At 38.8% G+C, this 14,397-nt stretch overlaps 3 protein-coding genes across 4 annotated transcripts; 1 reads left to right on the top strand and 2 right to left on the bottom strand.

The window, feature by feature from the left end:
* Positions 1 to 2,620: 2,620 nt before the first annotated feature.
* Positions 2,621 to 5,144, bottom strand: LOC117413115 (large ribosomal subunit protein uL24). Its single transcript, XM_034021871.3, has 4 exons — positions 5,046 to 5,144; positions 3,789 to 3,961; positions 3,366 to 3,506; positions 2,621 to 2,798 (listed from the first exon to the last, which is right to left on the bottom strand). The coding sequence occupies exons 2-4, from the start codon at positions 3,954 to 3,956 to the stop codon at positions 2,670 to 2,672; spliced, it is 438 nt and encodes a 145-aa protein (XP_033877762.1). The 5' UTR covers positions 3,957 to 3,961; positions 5,046 to 5,144; the 3' UTR covers positions 2,621 to 2,669.
* A 1,517-nt stretch (positions 5,145 to 6,661) lies between these two features.
* On the top strand, positions 6,662 to 8,169 carry LOC117412789 (interleukin-17B-like). Its single transcript, XM_034021361.3, has 3 exons — positions 6,662 to 6,776; positions 7,097 to 7,356; positions 7,734 to 8,169. Exons 1-3 carry the CDS (start codon positions 6,753 to 6,755, stop codon positions 7,978 to 7,980), a joined length of 531 nt encoding a protein of 176 aa, XP_033877252.2. The 5' UTR covers positions 6,662 to 6,752; the 3' UTR covers positions 7,981 to 8,169.
* An 869-nt stretch (positions 8,170 to 9,038) lies between these two features.
* Positions 9,039 to 13,030, bottom strand: LOC117413050 (prenylcysteine oxidase-like). Of its 2 annotated transcripts, none has more exons than XM_034021767.3 (6): positions 12,733 to 13,030; positions 11,721 to 11,927; positions 11,257 to 11,431; positions 10,498 to 10,709; positions 10,224 to 10,361; positions 9,039 to 9,944 (listed from the first exon to the last, which is right to left on the bottom strand). In XM_034021767.3, exons 1-6 carry the CDS (start codon positions 12,845 to 12,847, stop codon positions 9,289 to 9,291), a joined length of 1,503 nt encoding a protein of 500 aa, XP_033877658.3. In that variant the 5' UTR covers positions 12,848 to 13,030; the 3' UTR covers positions 9,039 to 9,288. The 2 variants fall into 2 exon arrangements, with proteins under 2 accessions (XP_033877658.3, XP_033877657.3); XM_034021766.3 differs by having other exon boundaries at positions 9,039 to 9,947; positions 12,733 to 13,029.
* Positions 13,031 to 14,397: the final 1,367 nt, after the last annotated feature.

Genomic DNA, 14,397 nt, shown 5'->3' with positions numbered 1-14,397 from the left:
TGAAGATAGTTCTTAATGACTTTCGCTGTATGTTTGGGGTCGTTGTCATGCTGCAGAATAAATTTGGGGCCAATCAGATGCCTCCCTGATGGTATTGCATGATGGATATCTGCCTGTACTTCTCAGCATTGAGGAGACCATTAATTCTGACCAAATCCCCAACTCCATTTGCAGAAATGCAGCCCCAAACTTGCAAGGAACCTCCACCATGCTTCACTGTTGCCTGCAGACACTCATTCGTGTACCGCTGTCCAGCCCTTCAGCGAACAAACTGCCTTCTGCTACAGCCAAATATTTCAAATTTTGACTCATCAGTCCAGAGCACCTGCTGTCATTTTTCTGCACCACAGTTCCTGTGCTTTCGTGCATAGTTGAGTAGCTTGGCCTTGTTTCCACGTCGGAGGTATGGCTTTTTGGCTGCAAGTCTTCCATGAAGGCCACTTCTGACCAGACTTCTCCGGACAGTAGATGGGTGTACCAGGGTCCCACTGTTTTCTGCCAATTCTGAGCTGATGGCACTGCTGGACATCTTCCGATTGCGAAGGGAAGTAAGCATTATGTGTCTTTCATCTGCTGCAGTAAGTTTCCTTGGCCGACCACTGCGTCTACGGTCCTCATCGTTGCCCGTTTCTTTGTGCTTCTTCAAAAGAGCTTGGACAGCACATCTGGAAAACCCTGTCTGCCTTGAAATTTCTGCCTGGGAGAGACCTTGCTGATGCAGTATAACTACCTTGTGTCTTGTTGCTGTGCTCAGTCTTGCCATGGTGTATGACTTTTGACAGTAAACTGTCTTCAGCAACCTCACCTTGTTCGCTGAGTTTGGCTGTTCCTCACCCAGTTCTATTCCTCCTACACAGCTGTTTCTGTTTCAGTTAATGATTGTGTTTCAACCTACATATTGAATTGATGATCATTAGCACCTGTTTGGTATAATTGTTTAATCATACACCTGACTATATGCCTACAAAAATCCCTGACTTTGTGCAAGTGTACCTAGAAGAATTGATGCTGTTTTGAAGGCAAAGGGTGGTCACACCAAATATGGATTTGATTTAGATTTTTCTTCTGTTCACTCACTTTGCATTTAGTTAATTGATAAATATAATCTATTAACATGTCTATTTTTGAAAGCATTCTTACTTTACAGCATTTTTTCACACCTGCCTAAAACTTTTGCACAGTACTGTATATATATATATATATATATATATATATATATATATATATATATATATATAATATGTGTGTGTGTGACATAGAAAAAGTTTACATTAGGATAAGTGGTTCTCATGAAATCCAGTATGTAAAAGTATAAGGTGTGACATACATAATAAAAGCAATAAATAATAAGAACAATAAAATGACATAGAGACCAGAACCATGAAGACAGAGCAACTAATCAAGTCCTCAGGTACAGGTTACCCGAACTCCCTCTAAATTATTGAAAGGAAACCATACCCTTAGTGTGCCCAGCGATCCATACTACAATTTTAAGACTTCAGAGGAGGAAAATACTTCCCTTTCTCATTAAGTGCGCACGCTCAATAATTACCATTTTTGTTCCCCTGTAGTATAGTCCTTTTTGGTTACAGAATTGTTCACTCAAGTTGGTTAGTGTAATCTGGGTTAACATGCCTTAAATTAGTATTGGTCTGGAAGCAGCACATCAAACTCTTTCAAAAACTGCTGATGTATACAAAGTATTACTTTACACAATGTAACAAAGATCCTTGACACAATTCTTGTAGGAAGTATTCCCATATTCACTCTCCTTTTCTAGGAGTGTATAGTCAGGATACTGCCAATCTATGAAACAGTCAGCCATCTTCCCTAAAGCAAGTATGACTCAAGGATCTTGGAACGTGGACAACGAAAATATTTGGTAATAACCGATCTTTAGAAGCTTAAATGTACTTGATGGAAATCTTGGTATTTTGGCATCTTTTGCAAAGACCCCACTGGAATCAGCAATTTACAAGACTATTCCTCAAAGAGAGAAATGGTACCCCCCCAACCCCCCAAAAGCCACCCAATTCTGTTTGACACAAGCTGTTCCTAATAAACAGTTTACTTACAGCACTGTGGGAATGTAATAAAAGGGGAGCTATAAACATATACCTATTGTATGTTCTTCCATAAATATTGTGCAATGCATGAAAGCGGTATTTTATAATTGGGTAAGCAGTTCTTTAGACATGCATACAAAATGTTACATAAATATGTAAAGAAAAATACATTTAAATACCAGATTCTGAACCTCAACCTCCTTAAAGAATTTAACAATGTGTCATCACTTGGTTCCGCAGTAAAGATATTAAGGCATGGCATACATAGGTTAACATCTCTATCGCCAACAGTGATAAGTCCTTGCCACCCGTCATATCGACTTTAAATATGTTACAGAGGATGCCAAGTTACCCATAATCAAAACCGACTGTAGACGTACTACGCATCTGGTGACAACTTACCGACATTGACTTCACTTCAATATAGGCTGTGTGGTTCCCTCAATATGCAAACACCCGAATATCCTTTGTTAGGCACACATGGTTTACTCACGCACACCCACACACAAGGATTTACATATTTCAAGCAATGCAGTAATAAAAACAGAGCGACATTTGGGATTTTTACAGTCTTTTATTGGTGTTTGTAAAATGTAGATCATTTCACTCCTGCATCTTTTCAATGGTCTCCTCCTTGTACTTGCCCTTCTCCTTGCCATCTTGGCGAGACTTGGCTTTGCGTTCTAAGATCTTCTTACGATCTTTGTCCAGTTTTAGCCTGGTAATCACAACCTAGAAAACAAGGCGAATCAAAGTTTGTAAGCAACTATACCACACAGTATATTCATAACATTTTCTTCTACCATTTAGCCTTTGGAATAGGTGAAAAACCTGCTCAAAAGTTATTTTCAAATCTCAGGTGCAATTAATCCAACTTTAGTCCAAAAATGTTTCTCTTCAACAGGCTCCAATTCAAGCATTTTTTTTTTTTTTTTTTTTTAATAATTTCCGGACAGAAATTTAACACATCGCAAAACATTCAAAACAAATGACATTCTATTTGGAATACTGAAGTATGCAGGATAATCTGTTTACATAGAGGTGTACTCGTCTCTCCCCATTGTGTTTACATGCAGATATCCAGTATACCACGTTCCAGAGTACTTACTGCCTCATACAGGACCAGGGGAAAGACAGGTGTGCAGAATATGGCATTGTTCATACATCGTATTCTGAATATCCAGTTCACAGGAATATGGAATATTTCATTTTACTCTGACTCCTAAATATTCTGGATGAAGGATTGACAGCATGCATGTGCAGTTTCTGGACGTGATCCAGGACAGAGCATCACCATACCTTGCTAGGGTGGATGCCGACGTGCACCGTGGTACCATTGGCCTTTTCACGCTGCACTCGCTCAATGTAGATGACGTACTTTTTCCTGTAGACCTGGACAACCTTGCCAATCTGCTGGCCTTTGTAATGTCCCCGGACGACCTGGAATTCAAAGGAAAAAAAAAAAATCATAGAAATAGATTTGACATTTCTATAAGTTCGCTACTCATTTGTCATACAAGTGCCTATTCATATCTCGCATGGTTCATCACAAGATGTATTATGATGAACCTGCAGATACAGCCAACATTTAAAGATCAAGAGCACACGCCCATGATCAAATGCTCTTGTTTTTATCAATTGTTCAAAAGCAAGACTGGTGCCCCAAACCAAGTACAAGACACATCTGGGTGAATATAATTGAGTTTTGAGATGAACACATACCTGGACCTCATCATCCTTGCGGATAGGCATGGAGCGGACATTGTATTTCTGCCTCAGCTCCTTGGAGAGTGGAGATGACATGATCTTTCTGCGAACATGAGAAGGGGCATTGAAGTGCCTCTTGCGGTTCTTGCTGCGAGACGACGTGACGAAGGGATTCAACTTCATGATGGCTGTGGAAAAATAGGAGGAAGATATTCAGGGACTTTGAGACAAATCCAGAAAGCTGATTCTGCACAGTAGAAAATTATGATACAAGTCAGAAGGGATTAAAATAAGGATTTACAATAAAGAAAGCCAAAAGGACTGATAAACACAAGCTATATGGATAGATCTGAAAGCACAATGTGTATACCAGAAATTAATCAAAACCATTCACAATAAAAAAAAGGAATAACTACACGAATCCCAACTGCAAAGTTTGGCAAGGTGGTTTCAAAGGTAGGCAAGACTATGTAGACAGGTATAATATAAACGCACTCAGAAATAGCTACAGGAATCTCACCACTTAGATCAACGTTAAACGTACAGGTGGAGGTATGCTATACATAGTTATAAAAAGGCAAAAGTACATTGCGATCTGTTTATACAAAATACAGCTTGAATCGACAGTCCATCATGCCAAACACTCCACCAAGGAAAGCAAAAGAGGCACGTTAATGTATATCTTTAAAAAATGTATAAATAACCCAGGCAGTTTACACTGAAACACAATTAGTTATCGCTACCAAATTCACATGACAACACATGTACGGTGATTTATACAACTATGTTCAGTTTTAAAATACATACTGACACTCTGTTACAAGACATTTTTATTCAATGCATTCACATGCTCATATATTTAAAAAAAATAAACAGTTAAATGTTCAACTTATGCCACGAATAAACCACTATATATTACATATATTGTGGAGTATGATTCACCACCAAGGACAGCAATTTTGATGTATGTAATTCAGAAAACACTGGCGACAAGTATGGTTGAAGGGATATTTGTAGGATACATTTAAAAACTCGCACGATATTGAGGAGCCCATGCCTGCTAAAACATGTTACATCTATCTCCCTAGTAAGGCCCGGGCATTTTCTATTAGGTAGCTGTTAATGTTTAATTCGTCACCTCATCCTAATAATGATCTTTTAATACACAGCAGAATGTCTGGTTTCATACACAGTAATTTTACTGGGGTAAGTGTGCCTACTAAACAGATGTTTACGGATATAGCTGTATGAATTATCTCCAGCAGTCCTTACCCTCCTCAACAATCCACTATGGCCGCCGGAAAAGAGAGTTCGCATTCACTTCCGCTGGAATTAGTTGGCGCGCTATTCCCGCGATATTCAATAAAGTGAACGAGAGGTTGATCAACACAGGCATTCAGGGACAGCGCCACCCGCAGGAGCCAGTTTGTCAGTCCTCGTTTTATTTTGACGCCAGTAGCACGGTCACACGAAACATGAACGTTACATTACATCAGCATGCCTATGCAAAAATGCGATTCATAACGTCACAGAACACCTTTAATTAAGAAAAATATGTTCTTGTTATGACCACTGACTATTAAGAAAATGAAAATAACGTAATTGTAATACTCAATATTGTTCAATGTGCTTTTCACACTTAGATTGCATATGTGTACCTGTTAAACCTGGTTTAATAGCTCTCCTTAGGCCCTCCGTCTTTTAACTTGGGTGTTGTAGGCACACCTGTACAGGACCAGAGAAGGACAACAAATTCACATCCTGGTGTGTATCATATCTTACCATATCTAGAAACCAGGTTTAGCAGAGTTCCAGGAAAATATCTTTTAGTATGTAAGTTGACCCTATAAATGTGTTGAATTGATCCTGTACACCCGTATCTAAACTATGGTATGGGGCTTTATGGAGGTCACTGAGTGTAGCCTGTTCTGAAATTTAGACAATTGAAAAATAGTCACAGTTTTGCCTCCAACTTTTGCCAAATGTTTTTTTTTTTTATGTCTTAAGCTAGCAGTTTTTATTGTTCAGAAAGGCTGCGTTGATGAAAAGACCCAAATATATTTTTTGTTACCATAATGGTATCTTGATTAGACCACATCCAATTTTTCAATGGTACAGCTTTGTACTTGTGCCCCCTCCCACCCTTTTAAAGCAGTTTGTAAAGGAACCATACACCACTATAGGTATAAATGCATTGCAAACAAACCATTCTGTTTACGAAGAATTGTGTATTTGTGAGCAGATATCTTTTACAGTATGTCAACACAGGGTGTGCTGAATAAAAGGTTGACACAGACATCATTGTTGATCTAGCTACCAGGACCAAGCAATAAAGCAATTGTTTTATTGGAATTGTACTGTGCTGAACTGCAATATATTTGTACTGGCTTTGCAGCAATGTTTGAACTATGTGGTTTTGATGAATTGAAAATATGTATTGAAACAACTGTTTTTTTTTTTAAGAATTAAGTAATGGAGATATGAAAGGGAGTTATAAAAGAACCATTTGGGTCGCTTCAGATGTAGGGCGTGGAAGGAAAAACCACAGGAAAAGCATAGTAAAACTGGTGTAAACATTTATAATAAGTTTGTCATTTAATTTTACAAAGATTCTTTCAAAACTTGTGTTTATACAATCGTTTAATTATATTTATGCAGTCTTGAGCCCTAAAAAGCCAGCTACCTTTATCATAGACTATAATTCCTTTTGGCAAACAACTAACAGTGTTCCCACTGTGGGAAACCAACATTCTATTGTGAACAATAACTGGTCTGTAGGTGAGGTTCTGTGAAAACAATGTAGCAACCCTTTGCAAACAACAATGCAGTAAATATAAAAAGGTAATTGTCATTTTTCAGAACACACGTGGTCTGGGGGATTAGTTAGATACATATATATTTATTGCTACTGGTTCTATCGTCCATTTCACTGCTCTACCAGTCTGCAGCCATCAGGCATCCTAATCAGCTGCCACTGAGATGGCCAACAGAGATGACCAGCTGGTGAGTGAGTGGATTTGAGCAGTACTCATCATGCATAGGGGTTGATTGAAGTTTGTATTTTAATTGATCTGACCGGAAATTATATTGCATCTTTTATGAAAGGAAAACACATAAAAAGTACCTGTTTGAACACTAAGTGTACAAACAGCGACTTAAATTCACAAGAAATTTCTTTATCTGTAGATTTGCATCAAAAGAAAATGTACATTTCTTTTTATATATATATATATATATATATATATATATATATATATATATATATATATATATATATATATAAGCATTAGAAATGAACTCTAATGAGGTTATTTTTTTTGTAGGTGCTGTGGCTGGTGCTTTCATCAGTCCTTGTCGTTATGGCAACATTGACAGAATCTTTCAAAGGTAAAGATATTAGGAGTGAAAGGAAAGGAAGAGTCAAACATAAATACACAGGGAGCTCGATGGAGGACTATGAGAAGAGCATTAATGACATGGTGATGCAGCTGCAGAACAACTCGGCTCTGTCCGGCAGCAAGTGCGAGATCGATCTGCGGCTGTGGATGTCCAACAGGAGAAGCCTGTCTCCCTGGTCCTACAGGTCAGTGATTATTATCAATATACTAATCAGGGCTTCCAATTATGAAAACATGTCACGACCCCCTTTGGTTCTGGATCATCTCGGTTTTCTTTTACATGGTCCTTTAAGTGGTTTAAGCGCGTTCTGAACAGTTTTTAGAAAGGTGGTCTTACCTGTATAGTTCAACATTGGAGTACTCTGCACCCTGTAATGCCCATTTCTGTATCACATGTGATACCATGCTTAGCCACCCCTCTATAGTTGTATTATTATTTTAAATCCAGCCTCACAAGCCAGAATTTGTCATATGCAGAACATTATATGTTGCCGGACATTGAAAAAATCAAGTGTTTTTGTACAAGAAACGGAATCTAGTTTCGTTTCACTTGTATTTCCAGAGTAAATCGCGATGAGACACGAATCCCAACAGACATACCTGAAGCCCACTGCCTCTGCTCTGGATGCATTAACCCCTTCACAATGCAAGAAGATCGGACGATGACAAGCGTTCCAATCTACACAAAAATCCCTGTGAAAAGACAGTTCTGCGATGGTCCAGAACAAAGGAGGAGAAAGAAGAAATGCAACCGGAAATACAGAACTGCCATGGAGAACATAGCAATTGGCTGTACATGCATCTTTTAAATGAGTAATGCAGGCAACCCAACAGGAAACATAATGACATGCACCCTTGCTTGAAAAAAAACAAAAACCTTAATATTCAAGTGATCTCTATTATCTGATGAAATTAATGTACTCTTCTCAAAGGCTGAATTGTAAAGCTGAATGTTTTAAATGTGTTTAAACAATTCCCTAATTCGATGGTAGCACTGCAGTTTACGTTGTGGTTCTATGCAAGTATTTTAATGGCATAATGGCGCCAACAGATTCAATTCAGGGCATTTCTAGATTGTGTTTGTCTTTTCATTTAAATATCAAACAATAAAAGACTTAAGAACCATTATTTCCATTTTTTCATTTAATAAAATGATATTTGTTAAATTAATACCTGGACCCATACAATACACTAGCTAAACCAGAGTGAACCATTTCTTATGTGAAAATAAAGTTAATTAAATAAATACAAACTTGTTAGGAGCCAAGCATGACTGAATTCAGTTTTCAGGGGCCAAGGAGGCTACATATTTTAGATTTAGTCTTTCGTTTTAAAAGCAGCCTGCAAAGGTACCTTTTGGAATTAAAGTTCCCTTTAAAACATACATACTGTAGTAAGCAACAGCAAACAAAAACATACAGCAATCCTTAGTGCAGAGCAGCTGCAGCACGCCAATTAACATTTGTTTTAATTTTCATAAATGTGTTTCGCTGTTCTCTTAAACCTGTCCTTTTTATTTAAAAGCAAATCTGTGCTGCAATAAAAGAACCCATTGTTTTTTTTCCAGATTTAAAAACAACTTCTGTAACCATAAATTAACAATATCAGTGCTGTATCATTGATTTGAACATCTCTATCAAATATATTACCTTACAGCAGTACACAGCCTCTTATAGCTGTAATATATACTGTAATATACCATGGCGCATGTTTCCAGTTCTAAAACCATCTGTGATATAGTAAAATATACTACATCTGTACTGAAGGAACTGATGTCTGCTCTCCACCGATGAAGCCTTGAGGCAAAACATACATCTGCTTGACATGAACTAACAATCTATTTCAAAATAAATAAATAAATAAAAAGTCTTATGTTTTAAGATCATGATTCATGTAGTCAGGAACCCCGACCAAAACAGTTCATGTGCTTCAATTGTGTGTATATTTCAAGATGATCTAACATCAACGAAATGCAGACTGTGTCAGACAACAAATCATTTCACACACAAGAGAAGCAACTTCTGAAGCAATCTGAAAAGGTTTTTGGATTAACAGCCACTTTATTTCATTATTAATTCTGACGTGAAATGATTCCGTTATTAGCACCCAGCCAGTTGTTAAAGCTCTGTTTTAATCTTGTGAATGAACTCCTTCTGGTCGATCATCTCCAGTTCCCTGTTCCACCGGTGGTAAGCGAGCAAGGCAATATTCTTGGCAGCCACAGAGCTCATCTCCATGGCGCTTGCCGCCCACTCGATGCTGTTGAGGTAGTACATGTTGTCATGGAGAACAATGGATGGCAGGTGCTTAGTTGAGCCATACTGAGGGTAGGCCTGCCAGTCTGTCACCTGGACGGAGTAGTAAGACTTGAAGAGGGTCTTCAGGTCCTTCCTCTCCAGAGGCTGTGGGGAAAATACCTTCCAAATGGCAGCTTCCTGGGGCTGCTTCTTCTTGAAGCCCTTGGAGATGTTGACAGGGCTGACATTCCCCACGCTGTCGAAGAACAGGGCAGGTGCTTCGGTAGTGAGGATGCTGGTGAACGGGAAGAGCTTGGGGTCTGGGTAGCCGAAGTACGAGCAGTTCAGATAGCCGTGCACGATCGAAACCACATTGTGGTGGTACGCTCCGGGGACCTCCGGGATCGGAGGCTCAAAGTTTTCAAAAGTGATGTTGGCCATCCCCTCCTGGAGAGGTGTTGCTATAATGACTATGTCATACATGGCAGAACCTTTCTCCTTTTCTGTTGTGTAACTCACTTGGTACTGGGCTGTGTCTGCTTTGGAAATTAAGAAAAAAAAAATTATATATATATATATATATCTACACACAACAGAAGCTTTTAAAACCTTCAGGTATTACTGCATGGATTTCGTGTATCCACAATACATATTTTAAACTATGACACTACTTATACAGTATGTACACTATGGATTTAGGGAAATAAAGCTGACTGTGCAACACAGAAAGGTATAGCAACATATAACACCACCCCACTGTATTCAAGCAAATCTAATATAGTCACACCGTCCTGCTGCATTTGACTACCACTTACCTGACACAAGTGAAACTGAGGTCACCTGGGCATGGATCAAGTTGGCTTTTGCTTCCTTCAGCAAACCAGAGCAGACTAATTTATTTCCGCCTTCGACAGCCCAAAGATTAGCCTGAGCACCTGCTAAGGACACTGCCCCTGCAGAGAAGAAAGAAAACCGGTACACCAACAAAAAAGATTTAATGTACAGTCAAAACCACACACTATGATCCCTGTTGTTTTCTGCTATCAGTCGGTCAGCCAGTTAGACAATGTCTCTTTCAGTCTTCCATACCTACAAAAGCAGGAATGCTGACAGACTGGCCGTAGTTGACCCTCGTGACTGCTGCGATGACCTCGTCAATGAATCGCTGGGACACGCCAAGCTCCAGCAGGGACTCGGACACTGAGTTCCGCGTCATGTTGATGAACAAGGACCCCCCCAGGGAGTGTAGCAGCTCGTCCACAGTGCTGAATGCATAGCCATGTGCCTGGTACTTGTAGATCCTGTCAGGACAGAGACACACATCATTGCGAGAAGCAAATATGGGAAAATCTCATATGAATTAAGGGCTGGATTAGGTCTGTTATCATGCACAGATGATTACTTCACTGGAAATAACAGTTTGTTTCATTCGCATTCCTGTCACTTATTGGAAAAAAAACAGCATTTGTAAAGCTCACATTTTAGCTTGCAACCACTGATCTTCAGTTTGATTACCCCGCTGACAGACAGTTACTATAGAAAGGTGTTGCATCTTAGCATATTCAACCTGTTTAACCATCCACATTCTTTGATCCAAGAGGCAGAATGCATTTTTCTGTGTTGAACAAAAACTCTCCTGTATTCTCTCAGCAGCAGCTTTATCTGTATGGGAATGTAGTGTCATACTTTCTGTGTAATGCATTGCAGGTTTTATTTTAGCAAAGTAGTTTCTACAATTGTTTTTAAAATCATCCTTAACCACAACCAGAACCAAGCAATATTGCTGATTTCCAGCACGTTGCTCAGTAAACTGAGACATCAGTTTCACTGTGCAGGCCACTTACCTACCTCATGAATTTCTCCATGATCTCCTCGACCCACATCTGCAGGCGGATGAAGCTGATCCCGTAGCGCCACCAGAGCCGGAAGAGGTCCAGCAGGTACCAGTCTGTCTCCTCCAGTAGGAAGTGCTCCCCATTAAACACCGCTGTCTTCCTAGGAAAATTCTTCCTGTACTTGAGCCCTGCAGGGTGATAAACCGCTTCAGCCAAAGTGATAAGTGCTTGGGATCTCCAATCTGCATTATACACTAATCAGAGAGCAGGATTTCTCCCCATTGTGTCTGAATAAATATTTAAAAAGTAATAATTTAACTACACCCACTCAGTTGTGGGTATATGTTAAACTGAAAAGTTGAGCTAAACAGAGCATAAGGGAGGCAGGTATTGCCTGCCTAGGTTAGGGACATAGATTTTACAATATTACGGTACTACATCTTGATGGGTTGAGAATTACCGTAGTGTTTGAATTACCTAGCAGCTTGACAAAGTCCTGCATGTGGAGGTTCAAGGAGTGGATCACTGAGCCTCCAGACTCATACTCCTGATTGTTCACAGTGACGGTAGCCAGGCGGCCACCTACCTTGCCCTTTTCATAAACATGGATCTCCACATCCTGCCCAAAGTGCTGCCGAAGGAAATGGGCGGTTGCTGTACCTCCAATTCCAGCACCAATCACCGCTGTTAAGGGTTAAATACTGTACAGTAAACATACATTTAAAAAAAAGACCATGAACAATCATTTTATTCAGCGTGTTCTACTGTTCTTGTCTTTATTTAGTATAGAGTGTGGCTGTGGTAACATCCTGCTACAGGAAAAGGAACACCAGGGTTAGGGTTTGCAAGGGAGATGTGGCTGTCCCTGAAAATGAAAGAGAACCCGAAGAAAGCATTTGCACCAAATACGGTTCCTTCAGAAAGATTGAACAAAAAGTGTTTCTTGCACAGGCAGCACAGTTAGTGCTGAAGAAAGGGACACAAACCGATTAGAAGAAAACAGTGGACAGGGTAATTGGAGTACAAATAGGCTATATCAGTTAAATCAGAGCGGGTGGAAAGTGTTTGTGAAGGATAAGAAAAAACTTAAAAAGTGAATGTCATGTGCAATCAGCAAGCTGACTGCGATGTCTATGAAACACAGTACATCGTACAGAGCTGGGATATTCCTTAATTAGGAAAGTCATTATTTTAACCAAATATTCAATGCACATAGTAAATGGAATATAGTTTTTCTATTTAATCATTTTGCAATCTTCTTTTGATGCAAACCTGTGTAAACACGATAATAAACAGTCTGTTATTTTTGTTGCAACCCAAATCATAGGGGTTTGCGAACGCATTTATAATAACAAATGCAAAGTGTCATTTATTAATTTATTTTGATTTGCTACGTGTCAGTAAAGTACATTGTGTCTACTCATTATGGGCGCGCGCACTTATGCTTCCTAAAGTTGCAGCACGAAATGTGCATTTGATACATGCATACCTATCTTTGAAGGCGGAGCTCCATCAGCGTGTGCAAATTCCAAATCGCCACAGACTGACATGCACGAAATTAACAAAGCAAAACACCTCAACAGTCGTACTAAACACGGGGACATAATCGCAGTACAACTAAGATTAAAAACAATATGTAAATTATTTATAGTTTAAAGACAATCTTGGACCACTTCTGCATCCACTGCCAATTACACAATTCCTCTTCCGGTTGCTGGTGACTGGGTGAAATGGAACGCACTACGACTAGCACTGAAAAAAGAACAACCGCGTAGCAGTCAGTTCCTGTTGTTCTACGATTCGCGATCAGGTGGTCTTATCAGCCAACTAGTGTTCTACATTTAAAGAGACAGTGGACAAGGTTTGAAGCACAACTGCATAATGTCCGAGATTCAAATCATTGTTGTATATCAGTTTCTGAAGCACATAAGATAACCCAATAACCCAACACAGCAGGTGACTTCACATATGCATGCAATAACATGTAATGCTGATTTTGTGACATAAGGGGTCGCGAATATATCAGTTTAATTAGCCAGTCCTTCACATTCCTAATACCCGCTTTCCTGGGGTGACGTTTGCTAAAATCAAGGTCAGGCACTTTCATTCGAATATACTTCACAGCAAGCGTCTAGGGCCCCTCTATTCTTGTCTTCCATCATCTACTGTATGAATGTGTCCTTCAAGCTATCAATGCTGTTATAGCTAAAGGCGGCCTTCCGACTTTAGAGTCACTTTTAAAAAACAAGTAGTACACTGCGTATTAAAGATATTATTTTTGTAAAAACGTATACAGGAAGGCTGTAGGTATTGCATTATTATAATAGAATACAGGATGATTAGAAATTAGATTTGACTGCTTGTATAACACTCTTTTCTAACAGTTGTGGGCTTAATAAGCTGTTAATGTTCTTAAAATAGAAACTGGAGGAATTGCATGCAAACCAAGACTTGTATTCAATCTTAAATCTGTCTGTACAGGCAAGTGAAAGGGGTGGCTTTTTAAGATGACTTGTACACCCAGTGCTAGCAAAATGGAAACAGAAGAATCTCTAGCCTGCGTAAATTTACAACAAATTGGGGGTGAGTAAAAATGAAAAAAAAAAACCAAAAAAACATTATTCTTTATTGTTTGGCATCAACTTTTATTTACCAACATAAGTAATTCAATATGGTTCTGTTTAAATACAGAAACATTCGCTTTGAAGTTAACTCTCTGATATACATTTTCTGTACAACCATAAACTTTAGGTACATATCATTTAGAAATGTATAAAAATAATTAAATGTGTACAGTAGACACTGGCTGCAAAACATTAAAAAAAAAACTGTAAAGGATACTTGCACTAAGTGCTATTTTGATAACAATCATTTTCAGATAAACAACCATGTACATTTACACCAAAAGGTGAATGTATTCTACTTTAAATCCCATTGGTGTAGAAATGTGAAAGAGATTATTTTTCACTTTGTAACAAATCATCTAGAACTTTTAAAAATAAACTAATAAAAAAAACAGACTGTAAAGCAAAACTAGGAGAAAATGTGTTCGGTGACACTGAATTATTTTCATCTTGATTTAGGGATCGATGTGATTAGCCTACAATATACCCCGACTTGATAAAACAGAGCAAAACTTTTGGACTTTTCATAG

This window comes from Acipenser ruthenus, chromosome 23 (assembly GCF_902713425.1).
Source record: "Acipenser ruthenus chromosome 23, fAciRut3.2 maternal haplotype, whole genome shotgun sequence".
NCBI lineage: Eukaryota > Metazoa > Chordata > Actinopteri > Acipenseriformes > Acipenseridae > Acipenser > Acipenser ruthenus.
The sequence above is the reverse complement of the archived record's forward strand: the minus strand, read 5'-3'. Positions and strand labels throughout refer to the sequence as shown.